A 12,364-nucleotide genomic window follows, 5' to 3' on the forward strand; every position below is an offset into this window, starting at 1 on the left:
TCACTTTCCTTCTTGTCAGTCTCACCCCTAGCCTGCTGTGTAACAAATCAATGTAGGTAAGCTTGAGTCTTGTCAACAAAAAAATATTGATTGTCATATCAGCAAACAAAGATGGTGCAGTCGTCAACCATTACAGCTGCCCCCACGGTGAGCCCTGACGGAACTCAGGACAAGAAAGCACAGGACACTGGCCCAGAGAGCTGAGGTACAGATCAAAGGGATGATTTCAACAAGCCTAGACTCTTGCATCTTCCCATACATGTATATAGAAAAGAGCTAAATTCATTAATTTAAGATGTCTGATTTTCTTTAATTAACAGTAATCTTTTGATACCGAGTCTTTGTTGCAAAAACTCCTCTATTACCCTGACTCTTGCTTTGCCTCTTTGGAGCAGTCCCTGAGAGCTATCTGAGCTGCATTCCAGGTTTAAGTCCTCAGTTTTGTCTGCAGAATAAAACACCACTCTCAACTTTTTGGTTGTGCGTTTTTTTTTCAATCAAGAATCTCCAGGCCAGAGCTCTACCTGTGCTTTCTGGACCCTCTTCTCCCCAAAGCATGTCTCTCTGCCATTTTTATACTCAGTATAAAGAGAACAACATGCTTCTTGGGGTGGGCATGTGTATTAAAGGAGATCTAAAGGGGCTTCCCCAGTGGCTCAGTGGTGAAGAACTCGCCTGCAAGGCAGGAGTTGCAAGAGACATAGGTTCAATCCCTGGGTTGGGAAGATCCCCTGGAGGAGGGCATGGCAACCCACTCCAGTATTCTGGCCTGGAGAATCTCATGGACAGAGGAGCCTGGCAGGCTATAGTCCATGGGGTTGCAAAGAGTCAGACACGACTAAAGCAACTTAGTGCACACGCGATGTATACACAGCACTCCTGTGCGCAGCGAGTGCAGCTCCCACCCCAGGATGCCCTGGATTTGGACGTGTAATAGTCCATTCTTAGGCTAAACCTGTCATCTAGGGCTTGTGCTCCTGGTTTCTCATTTTGCTGTAAACAGTCCCGCCCCCACCAGAGCAGAAGGGTGCAGGTCTGCAGCTAAGATGAGCCACAGGAATCCGGGAGCCAGACAGGGGGTTCATGTTCAGAGATGGGGCTCCAGGGCGGCTGTGCAGAGGGTACCCCCATCAGCAGACAGCCCTATGAGAGATGGGGCCCACCACTCTGCCATTGCCAAGACCTCCAGTCACTGACGCCCCAGTGTCGGCTTAAGGAGGCAACGCCTGGACAGGGAGAGGTGCCCTGGACCAGGGCAGACGCCACAACGCAATCTCCCTGGGTCAAGGGTCAGGGAAGTTTCTGGTGCCACCTGAGAACACGTCTCAGCGACAGGGGCCCTTCCTGCCCGCTGCTGGGAAGTCCAAGGGAAGGGAGGGGTGAGGAGCAGAACGATAGAAGTCTTGATTTCCTGGCCATTTCAATGTTTAGATTATCATCCTCCTTTCTAATAACAACCGCTAAACCTCAAAGATTAGAGTCCTCAGACCCCGACACGGCCTTTCCGCCAGACTCACTCCCATTCCCCCTCTTTTGTTTCCCAGTGGCCGGGGCTCCTCTGATAACAAAGGCAGAGGAGGCGGAGAGCAACGCTGGAGTCAGAGGGACTGCAGGAGGTCACCTGGCCCTGTCCTTCAGCTTCCGGCCAGGGACCTTCTAAACGAAACCATTCAGTGCAAGCGGCCACCATGCCTGGCATCATTAACAATAGGACGACTGACATTTGTTCCCTGTTTCTGGCCGACAGAAAGCTGGCACACACAACGTCTCCTCGGGGATCACAGTGGCCCTGCAGGGTATGTGGGGCAAGTATTCTGACTTTGTATAGATGAGGACACAGGCTGGGAGAAGCAAGGCCCCTACCTCTTCCAATCCTAAACACTACTTTTGTTCTTGAAGGGCCACAGAGTTGAGTCTGTATTTAATCATCCAACGACCAATTATACATACACACACACACAGTTTTGCCTGCTTTTATTTAAATCCAGTTCCACTTGCTCATTCCTTCTCAGACCTGGAGAGCAACTGGTCACGGCCCTTTCCTCCTATGCACATGCTGCAAAGTCGAGGAGAGTAAATGATTCAAGAAGCCTCCTCCTTGCCAGGCTGCAAACTCAAGCTCTCCTTCCCCGCCCCCTGTGAGCAGAAGTCTGTGGGGGCTGGAAGTAGGTCGGGAGGGGCTTCATCTGGGTTCTCCCGGGTGGGAGTGAGGGGAGTGGGGGAGGACGAATGGGGGGGGCAGCGCCTGGTCTGGAGATGGGGATTTATCTCATCCGCGTTGAGAATTTTGGAGGGAGCCGCAGACCTTACCATCCCCCCCCTCTGCCTCCCGGCCAGGTGGAGGGTGCCTGTCGAAAAGGGCCTGGAATAAGCAAGGCCTGCCAGCCTCTCCATGGAAGGAAGCTGACAGCTCAGGCCCTCGGTGAAAACACACTGCCTTCGAAGTCTTCTGATCTGAACTCTCCTGCGGCTGGCACACTCTTGCCCAGCTGAGGAGCTGACAGAGCTGGCAGAGAATTACAGGCCTCTCAAGTCTCTCTTCCCCGGGGGTTTAACCTTCATCCTGAGGAATGCATGGAGGTCGCAGGGCAGACAGAGAAAACGAACTTCTTGGGCCGTGTGGGTTTTGGTTCACCAAGCAGCATCCATCAGAGGGACAGTGACGGTCTCAGGGCTGGCATATGGGAGCTGGAAAGCCAAGCTCTCGTCCCACTTAAGTCACAGGTGCTCCTGGGGACCCCTGGCCCAGACACAGAGTCCATTTGGCTGCAATTTCCATAACAACAACAACAAGGCTAAAATCCTCTGATCTGATGGCTCTGAAGGTTTAAGAGAAGGAGAGGGATCAGAGGACAGAACTCAGGACTCTCAACTCCAGGGCCTGGTCGTCTCTCCCTTCCTTGGTGGTCCTCCCCTGGGGATCCCCTGCCCCTGTAGTTCTGAGTCAGGACTCTCTTGCCAGCCCACACTCACGCCCTTAAGATTACCCCCCCCCCCAACATCCTCCCTCCCAGGCTACACTGCATCTCTCCTAATCACAATTCCAGTCTGTCCTTATGCCATGCCAATCCCTAAACGATGCTCCTCCCACAATATTCATAATCAGCAGCAGCAATATTGAAGGCTTACTGAGAAACAGGTGATGTGCTATTTACTCTTTGCATATTGTATTTTATTTAATCCTTTCAACAACGCTAAGGAAGGTTCTATCACTAGCCTTGTTTTACAGATGAAGAAACTGAGACTTGACGAGGTTAAGTGCAACAGATTCATATCCAGAGAACTGGGCCCAGTTCCTGTCTTTTTGTCAATTAATTCTACTCGTCATTGTCACTGCTTTCATTCATCCTGAAATCTCCTCTGTTCCAGGAAGCCTTCTGTAGGAAAGGAAGAGGAGATGCCTCTTCCAGACTCATTCAGCCTTTGCTGCTATCAGCTTCATGAAGTTCAGACACCACTGGTCACAGCCAGGACAGTATCAGGTGGAGAACATTCCCCAGAGGGCAAGATGTCACCTGTCCTTACTCAAAGTCACGGATATATTGAGGGAATATAAACAAAGCAAACAGCCTTTAGTATTTGCCTGAGCAAAGCGCCATGTAGACAAAGTAAAATTTATCATAAGGTAAGCAAAATGTTTGAAAGTCAAATAAAAATGACCTTTGCTTTAGCGCCTACTTGGGATTTGTGAGCCATGGCTGGTGACTCAGAACGTGGGTGTTTGGTGCCTAATGATCTAATTAGAACCACAAACTGTCAGGACTGGAAAGAACCTCACATATCACTTTGTTCAACTTCTCTGTGTCATAGATGAAGAAACTGAGACTCAGATCCAGAGACCTGGACCCCAGGTGAGGTGGAGGGGTTTCCTCCGGGTCCTGTAGCCAGGAAATAGCAGCCTGAACTGGAGACCAGTCAGCTCTCCCAAGTCTCAGACCATCCCTGCTATCATGAAAGCAGAAGGCAACAAGAGTGCTTACTAATGACACGTGCTAAGCCTAGTGGCTAATTCTCACCACACTACCCAGGTGGTGCTGTTGTTTCCATTTCACAGATGAGAAGACTGAGGCTCAAGGACATAGCAGCACTAATAGAAGAGTCTGAGCTTGGGTTGGGGTGGGGGTCCCTGATGGGTGCTTCCTGCTCTCCCTCTATTACCTCCCATTTGATGAGTAGTCCTTGGAGGGAAACCTATGACAAATCTAGACAACATATTACAAAGCACAGACATCACTTTGCCATCAAAGGTCCATATAGTCAAAGCTATGGTTTTTCCAGTAGTCATGCACAGATGTGAGAGTCAGATCATAAAGGCTGAGTGCCAAAGAATCGATGTTTTCAAACTGTGGTGTTGGAGAAGACTCTTGCGAGTCCCTTGGATAGAAAGATCAAACCTGCCAATCCTAAAGGAAATCAACCCTGAATATTCATTGGAAGGACTGATGATGAAGCTCCAATACTTTGGCCACCTCTTGTGAAGAGCCGACTCACTGGAAAAGACCCTGATGCCGGGAAAGATTAAAGGCAAAAGGAGAAGGGGACAATAGAGGATCTGATGGTTAGATAGCATCACCGACTCAATGGACATAAGTTTGAGAAAATTCCAGGAGATAGTGGAGGACAGGAGCCTGGAGTGCTGCTGTCCATGCGGTCGCGAAGAGTTGGACAAGACTTAGCTACTGAACAACAACAGCTAAACTCAAGTGATGTCAGAACCACAGAGAAGGTTGGGTGTGAGGCAGATAGGATAGTCTCTGCTCTCTGGGAATTCAAGGTCATGGAGAACAGCAGATGTTGGGGGAGAGGGAAGGGAGTACGTGCAGGGACGGATACCAGAAGATACCGAGGTTCACTTTCCATTATACACTGTTGATGGACCAACATCCCAGAGGAGTCTGGGAGGTGCAGGCAAGGGCAGAGGGGGCAGGAGGGGATGCCAGGCAATCAGTGGCCAAGCAGGGCCCCCACCCCAGCTCCAAAGTGAGGTGTCCATCCCTGTGCTCCCCGGACTCAGAAGCAAAAGACCTTAACCTCCACCAGGCATGCAGAGAGTCAGCTCATAATGAGGTGGTGGGCATCACCCTGGCTTGTCCCAGGCTCTGCTCCCAAAGAGAGCATTACATCAAGAACTGTTCAAGGAGAGGGACAGCACAAGCAATTACTGGCAGTAAAACCCAAGCCCAGCTCTGTTCCACTCCCACTGGCTGTGTTTTACATGGTCAGCGAAGTGGCCGCCCAATCAGAGTTCTTGGCAGAGATCTCAGGTGTGAGGGATCAGCCAGGAAGCCACCAGCCATGCAGGGAAAACTTATCGTCTTCTCCAGGCAACTGGGTTCATGCCTGGACCTGGGGTCGGGCTGTGCACTCTAGACGCAGCCTGTGCACACAAGCATCTTCTAATAAACCTCTCCATGCAAACAAAGGTGAAAACTCCTACAGCCTGGCCATTCTTTCCCCTTCGGAACCTACAAAAGGGCAATCAATGCATCTGGTCCTGGAGACAGAATAAATAAAAGCGGCCTTCCCTGTGGTCCCTGCAAATGTCAGATGAATCCGTTCAAGCAGTCACACTTTTCACAGTTGCCGACGAGGCCTTCCTTTTGGCCTTCCCCCTGTTCTGGAAGTGCAGGCGGGCTGTGGTACAGGTATGTGACTGGGGCACACAGTGCAGACACATGGACACAGCACAACGCCTGGGGCAGCATCACGTGTGTTCGCTACGGCCCTTACTCTCCAGGCAAAGAAGGACTCCCATGCCAAGTGCCCCCATCCACCCCACTCCAGTTCATGCTGCCTTCAGACTGGACTGTGCTCTCCTTCCCTCAAGCCCGTTTCCACTGGTTCAGATCTAACCCCTGCAGCAAAGGCCTGAGGAAAATGCCACTGCCTCCAGGAAGTACTCAACTCTTCTCTGAACACAGCCCCATTTCCACTCTTCTCTAATTATAAACAACACTTTCCACCCTGAATTAGCCTTCTGTGTAAATATCCATGTTCCTCCACTAATTCATCAGCTCCTCAGAGCAGAGTGCATGGCTGATTCACCTCAGCATCCGCCACTGGGCTGAGCACAATCCCGGGCCCCGGCAGGAGCTCAGCAACTGTCTCTTGAATGAATGAACACAACATTCTTACACGGATGCACACAAGAGTGTGTGAGAGTAGCAGGAAGTTTTTCCGGTTACCCTCGCCTATTTCACTCATCCTGTTCACTCTGTTTAAAAAAAATTTCTTTTTCCAATGAAGCATTGACTTTCATTTCAAATTTGTGCAGTGAGTTACTACTCACTCGTTGGCATCAGCCAAAAAAAAAAAGTTGTTGTCTGGGAATCAAGTAGACACTGCCTCTCGAGACTTGAAAAGTCAGCATCTGCTCCCTCAGAAGGACTAAATGGTCAACTTTGGTTCTCTGAGGAAAGAGCCAGGACTCTTGAGAGGATGCTGTAGCTGTTGTTCAGTAGCTCAGTCGTGTGCGACTCTTTGCAGCCCCATACTGCAGCACACCAGGCTTCCCTGTCTTTCACCATCTCTCAGAGATTGTGCAAACTTATGCCCACTGACGTCATCCAATCCTCTTATCCTCTGTTGTCCCCTTCTACTCTTGCATCAGTCTTTCCCAGCATCCGGGTCTTTTCCAGTGAGTTGGCTCTTCTCATCATGTGGACAAAGTATTGGAGCTTTAGCATCAGCGCTTCCAATGAATATTCAAAACTGATTTCCTTTAGGATTGACTGGTTTGATTTCCTTGCAGTGCAAGGGACTCTCCAGAGTCTTCTGCAGCACCACAATTAGAAAGCATCCATTCTTCATCACTCAGCCTTCTTTATGGTCCAACTCTCACACTCGTATATGACTATTGGCAAAACCACAGCTTTGATTATATGGACCTTGTTGGCAAAGTGATGTCTCTGCTTTTTAATATGTGGTCTAGATTTGTCATAGCTTTCCTTCCAAGGAGCAAGTGTCTTTGGAAAAGACCAGGGGGTACTGACAGCCAAGAAAAGGGATTTCCCAACCAGTGGAGTTCTACAGAGGTGAGCTCTGCATGCACAGTGATGGGGAGATAGGTAGGAAGGCACTGGACCTTCTGTGAGTTCCCAAGAGTCTGACACTGAGACCACATTAGCCTGAAGCCAACAGAGGCTGCAGAGCTCTGCCCTTGCCTACAGTGAGGCACAGTGCAGAGGTCTCCACACCCCGAAGCACCCAGAGCACACATCACATGTGAGGACCCACAAAGTTTCCTCCACCTACAGGAAATGTCACTGTCTAGGAGTCCTGAGCCTCTAAAGTAAGATATATCCTTTCTGTTCAGTTCAGCCCCTCAGTCATGTCCGACTTTTTGCGACCCTGTGGACTGCAGCACACCAGGCCTCCCTGTCCATCACCAACTCCCGGAGCTTGCTCAAACTCATGTTCATTGAGTCAGTGATGCCATCCAACCATCTCATCCTCTGCCATCCCCTTCTCCTCCTGTATTCGATCTTTCCTAGCATCAGGGTCTTTTCCAATGAGTCAGTTTTCTTCACATCAGGTGGCCATTTATTGGAGTTTCAGCTTCAGCATCAATCCTTCCAGTGAATATTCAGGACTGATTTCCTTCAGGATTGACTGGTTGGATCTCCTTGCTAGTCAAGGGACTCTCAAGAGGCTTCTCCAACACCACAGTTCAAAAAGTTCAGCACTCAGCTTTCTTTATGGTCCAACTCTCACATCCATACATGACTCTTGGAAAAACCATAGCTTTGACTAGATGGATATTTGTTGGAAAAGTAATGTCTCTGCTTTTTAATATGCTGTCTAGGTTAGTCATAGCTTTTCTTCCAAGGAGCAAATGTCTTTTAATTTCATGGTTGCAGTCACCATCTGCAGTGATTTTGGAGCCTAAGAATAGAAAGTCTCTCACTGTTTTCATTGTTTCCCCATCTATTCGCCATGAAGTGATGGGACCGGATGCCACGCTCTTAGTTTTCTGAATGCTGAGTTTTGCTGTGCCTGGATGTTTAATGAAAGAGTAATCATCCGTAGATCTTCCATTGACATAGTTACAGTTGATAGACAGCTTTCATATTTACAAGAGTCACAAATTAACCCTTTGAACTTGCTGACCACTCCGATTAGACAGAGTTCCTTTACTCCTGCAGGCTTACTGGACTTCACCGAGGGGAAGGGCCCTCTCCCTTATTCCTGCCTGCACTCACCCATTCGGGCACAGCACTGAGGCTGCAGGCTGAAACAAGCAGGGATTTGAATGGGATCAGGCTGTTTTGTGTGAAGGTTTCCTGCAAAGCCAGAACATTTGGTCTTGTTGCAACATTCAGATTCCCAATCCCAAAATGAAAAGTCTAGGCTTGGTTACTTTACCAGTCTCCAAACTCCTCCTACCAGCATAAGTCTCATTTCCTTGGAAGGAAGGACAAGGCCTGGGCAGGGTGGAGGGTGGGATCTGTGTTTGAGACCCTAGATCAGAGGTTATAGTACCTGGGAGGGGTCTGTGGACTAAGGGTACCCTAGTTCCTCTCTTTCTTTTGCAAATGGGGAGACAGCTATAAATAACTCAAGATGATGCATTCCAAGAGATAGCATTAACCACCCATGTTTTTAAGTCCTAACACGTCAAGGTAGTAGATTCAAGTTCTAGGTTCTCATTTGACTCAAATCCCCCAAACCCCACTTCAGTGTGTGGCCATGACCCCACACAGCCAGGTCACAAGTGTGCAGGCAGCTGGATAAGAAAGTGGGAGACCATTATGGGTTGAACTTAGTCCTCCAAAATGCATCTGTTCAAGTCCTAAGGTCCAGCACCTCACAATGGAAGTGGAAGTAGTGTCATTGCGGATGTGATCAGTTAAGATGAGGTTGTACTGGAGGAGGTTGTACCTCCAATCCAGTATGACAGCTGCCCTGATAAAAAGGGAAAACCTGGACATAGAGATAGACACGCACACAGGGAGGATGCCCTGTGAAGATCACGGTGACACAGCAGAAGCCAAGGAATGCCAAAGAATTCCACAAACCACAGGAAGCTAGGGGACAGGCCTGGAGCAGACACTCCCTGGGTATGCTTAGTCGCAGTGTCCAACTCTGTGCGACCCCATGGACCGTAGCCCGCCAGGCTCCTCTGTCCATGGGATTCTCCAGGCAAGAATACCGGAGTGGGTTGCCATTTCCTTCTCCAGGGGACCTTCCCGACCCAGGGATCGAACTCCTGCATCGGTGGGCGGATTCTTCACCCTCTGAGCCACCAGGGAAGCTGGAGCAGACGCTCCCTCTCAGTACTCAAAAGGAACCATCCTGCTGATACCTTAATCTCAGACTTCAAATCCTTGAGACTGTGCAACAATAAATGCTTGTTGTTTAATTTTTATTTTTCTGACCGTGCCACGCAGCATGTGAGATCTTAGTTCCCCAACCAGGGATCGAACCCACACCACCTGAAGTGGAAACGTGGAGTCTTAACCACTGGACCATCAGGGAAGTCCCCAATAAACGCCTGCTCTTTAAGCCACCCTGTCTGTGGTACTTTGTCATGGCAGCTTTAGCAAATTAACAGAGTTTTAAGACAGACCACTGGTGATGATGGTGACATCATGAAGCTAAGGTAACCAAGGATCAGAGCCACGATTCTATTAGTTCAGAATATAGACATAGAGATAGAAATATACACACATACATTAAGGAAGCTAGAGATGGATGGATGGATGGATGGATGGATCAATCCAACAGCTGTACAGGCCCTCCCCAGCCTAGTAGCTCTCCCACATGGGACTGGAGAGAGACTGCACAACTGTTTGGGGAGGCATCCCACAGGGAGAAAGTGGACTCTATGCTGCACAGTCACTGTGTCAGTTAATCCTCCTGAACACCTTGTGGTATAAATATGCTCATCCTCATTTTATAGAAGATGAAGCTCAGATTGGTTATGGCTTCTGCCTAACAAAACAAGGCTAGTAAGCGGTAAGGCTGGGATTCACTCTCAGCTCAGCCTGGCCTCCAACACAGGCTCGTTTGTCACGCCTGCTGCTTTGCACAAACCCTGCCCTCACAGATCCTGTGTTAAAACAAGGGAGCTCAACAGAGTCGGCCAGGGATCCAGAGTGCTCGGGACAGGGAAGGCTGTATCTCTACTCCCTGTAATCCAGGCCAGTCCACCCTCACTCCTGCAGCAGTTGAGGATGAGCACAGTCATCACGAGGCCCTTGCCCTCTGCTCCAGGAGTCCAACCTGCTTCCCTTCAAAGTGCCAGCCCATCTGGCCCCTCCTGGATTCTGCTCTTCTGTAGAGGCACTATCTCTGTCTCTTCTCTGGGCCCAGAGGCTCCCTTTATTTTGGAAGCTCCAGTTCCTGGCCCATGGAGGTCACCCCTGGTCTACTTCTAGCCAAGCCAGCTAGCCCTAATCCCTCCAAGTGGGAGGGTAAGGAGGTCAGACACTATGGGTGATACAAATGCCATCATACTTGCAAGTCAGAAATCTTGCTGGGCCATCACACTGGAGTTGCTGCCTGGGCCTCTGCTACAATGTATATAAATCTTTAAATCTTGGGGAGCTGGAGGTGGCCTCTTCAGGGCCCAGGCCTGGCTCCCCATTGTCTCCCCAGACTGCACTCCCATTCTCAGGAGAGTGTATTTGTAAGGCGTATTTGCTTTAGTCCTAGCCCTGGCTCATATCTCACCTGGCCCTTTCTATGCTGCTTTTCCTAGCAATCATGTCAGGCTTCCAGTAGCCTCTGAGATGCCTTATATGCTGTTCCTTCAGCCCGAGTTGCCTTTCTTTCCCCTCTTGAATTTCCCAGCCCCTACCTTCAGGTTCTAGTTCAGATGTCATCTCCTCTGGACTCAGAGTTGGGCTGGGTGTCTCTCTCTTATGCCTCTTTATCATCCAACAGTACTCATCGGAGCACTCCTGAAGCTCTGCGGTCACTTACTGGTCTGAAGTCCTTGCCAGCTTGTGATTGGGACAGGCCGGGCCTTTGCCTGCCTTGCTTACACAGTGTCCCCTCAGCCCATGAAGAGCACAGACAAGCACAAAGTGGCCACACAAAAAAAAGCTCTACCATTCAAATCATTCAACTTCTGTCTCTAGGATCCAAGAAAGGAGCACGGCTATGCTACTGCAACCACGAGCAAGGTGCATCCAAACTACAACGCACGAATACAAACAGAACTTCTGTGAGCTACATGTAGAACCAAGGCCAGGGTGGTCCTCAGTGAAAACTTTGATGGGTTTGCACATCAAATCAACACCTTCTCAGGGGCTGCTTCCTTTATACTTGAAAGCAGAAGTCTGATGGGCTAAGAGCTTAGAGAGAGAATGGAAAGAGAGGGCCCAAACCTCTCACAGCAGAAATGGGGAGGAAAGGTTGGGGGAGAGAGAGAGAGAGAGTGTGTCTTCCTGCTCTTTCTATATCTGTTTGACCTGGAATCTGTCCTTTGCCATATGGCGAGGGAATCCTCGCTGCAAGACCTACTTTGACTTGCCATCTTCCCAGCTGCCTTGGCTATCCATTCTCCCAAAACAGTACTGCAGGAAGCAGGAGGTGATGCCCAGACTGGATGCTGCTGCCATAAATAATTCAGCTTCCATTGTTTTTTTCTTTTTTTTTTTTCAGAAGACTCATCTTTGCTTTCCTGAAGCATTTGCTCCAAATGCCTGAGGCCCCCGTTCTTCTGTCTTAAGTTCACTAAAGGTTCTGAAAGCCGCGTATGCACACGAACAGGAATCTGTATGTCCTTCAATTTTAGCCTGTGAGCCCTGCACCTCAGTGCCAAGGCCTTGTAGAAACTGTGAACAGTCTCCTCCCTCTGCACCCCAACCACAGAACAGGTGGCCTCCCTTCTGCCTGGCTACCCCGACACCTGTTCAGAGAGCTCATACATCCTTCTCATCCCACCTTCTCCCTCAGGAGGAGTGCTCTTATGTAGGCAGTAATCTTTTACTTAGATTTGCTCCCATGTTGGCCAATTTATTGAAAAACCCTCTCCCTAACTCAGTTCAAAACCAACAGATTCGTAGGTGCATTTTTAGATGTGTAAAACACACGATAAATGATAACATTAGCAAGAAAATGAGGACAGAAGGGAAACAAAGGTAGCAAATGAGATAAAGCGAAAGCTGACCACAAGGTTATAAGATGCCATCAGTCTAGTTCTGAGTCTCCTAGAGGCCAAAGCAAAGATGGCAATAGGACCAGGCACAAGTTTGGAAGTTCCCAGCCCTTGTCACAAAGAGGTCAGCAAGGTCCCAGATCATACTTTCAGCACTAAAAATGCAGTTGTGATCTGGCCTTGGGGAAGGCAGTCCATTCTCTCTTTCGTCCATAAACATTAAATGAACATCTTCTAACTGCCAAGTCTGTAGACTCT

General features: G+C 49.3%; 2 protein-coding genes across 4 annotated transcripts in view; one reads left to right on the forward strand and one right to left on the reverse strand.

Moving 5' to 3' along the window:
• The window catches only part of LOC145506048 (uncharacterized), a 32,707-nt gene extending 23,198 nt beyond the window's left edge, over positions 1-9,509 (forward strand). Inside the window, exons 6-8 of the mRNA XM_081489711.1 lie at positions 1,545-1,796; positions 3,370-3,625; positions 9,180-9,509. Of these exons, the coding sequence (XP_081345837.1) occupies positions 1,545-1,562 (18 nt within the window). The 3' untranslated portion in view covers positions 1,563-1,796; positions 3,370-3,625; positions 9,180-9,509. The remainder of the gene's footprint in view (positions 1-1,544; positions 1,797-3,369; positions 3,626-9,179) is intronic.
• The window catches only part of KCNH1 (potassium voltage-gated channel subfamily H member 1), a 512,797-nt gene that overhangs the window by 25,282 nt on the left and 475,151 nt on the right, over positions 1-12,364 (reverse strand). The window lies entirely within an intron of this gene.

This window comes from Giraffa tippelskirchi, chromosome 5 (assembly GCF_054371585.1).
Source record: "Giraffa tippelskirchi isolate mGirTip1 chromosome 5, T2T-mGirTip1v1.2.pri, whole genome shotgun sequence".
In the NCBI taxonomy this organism is placed as follows: Eukaryota; Metazoa; Chordata; class Mammalia; order Artiodactyla; family Giraffidae; genus Giraffa; species Giraffa tippelskirchi.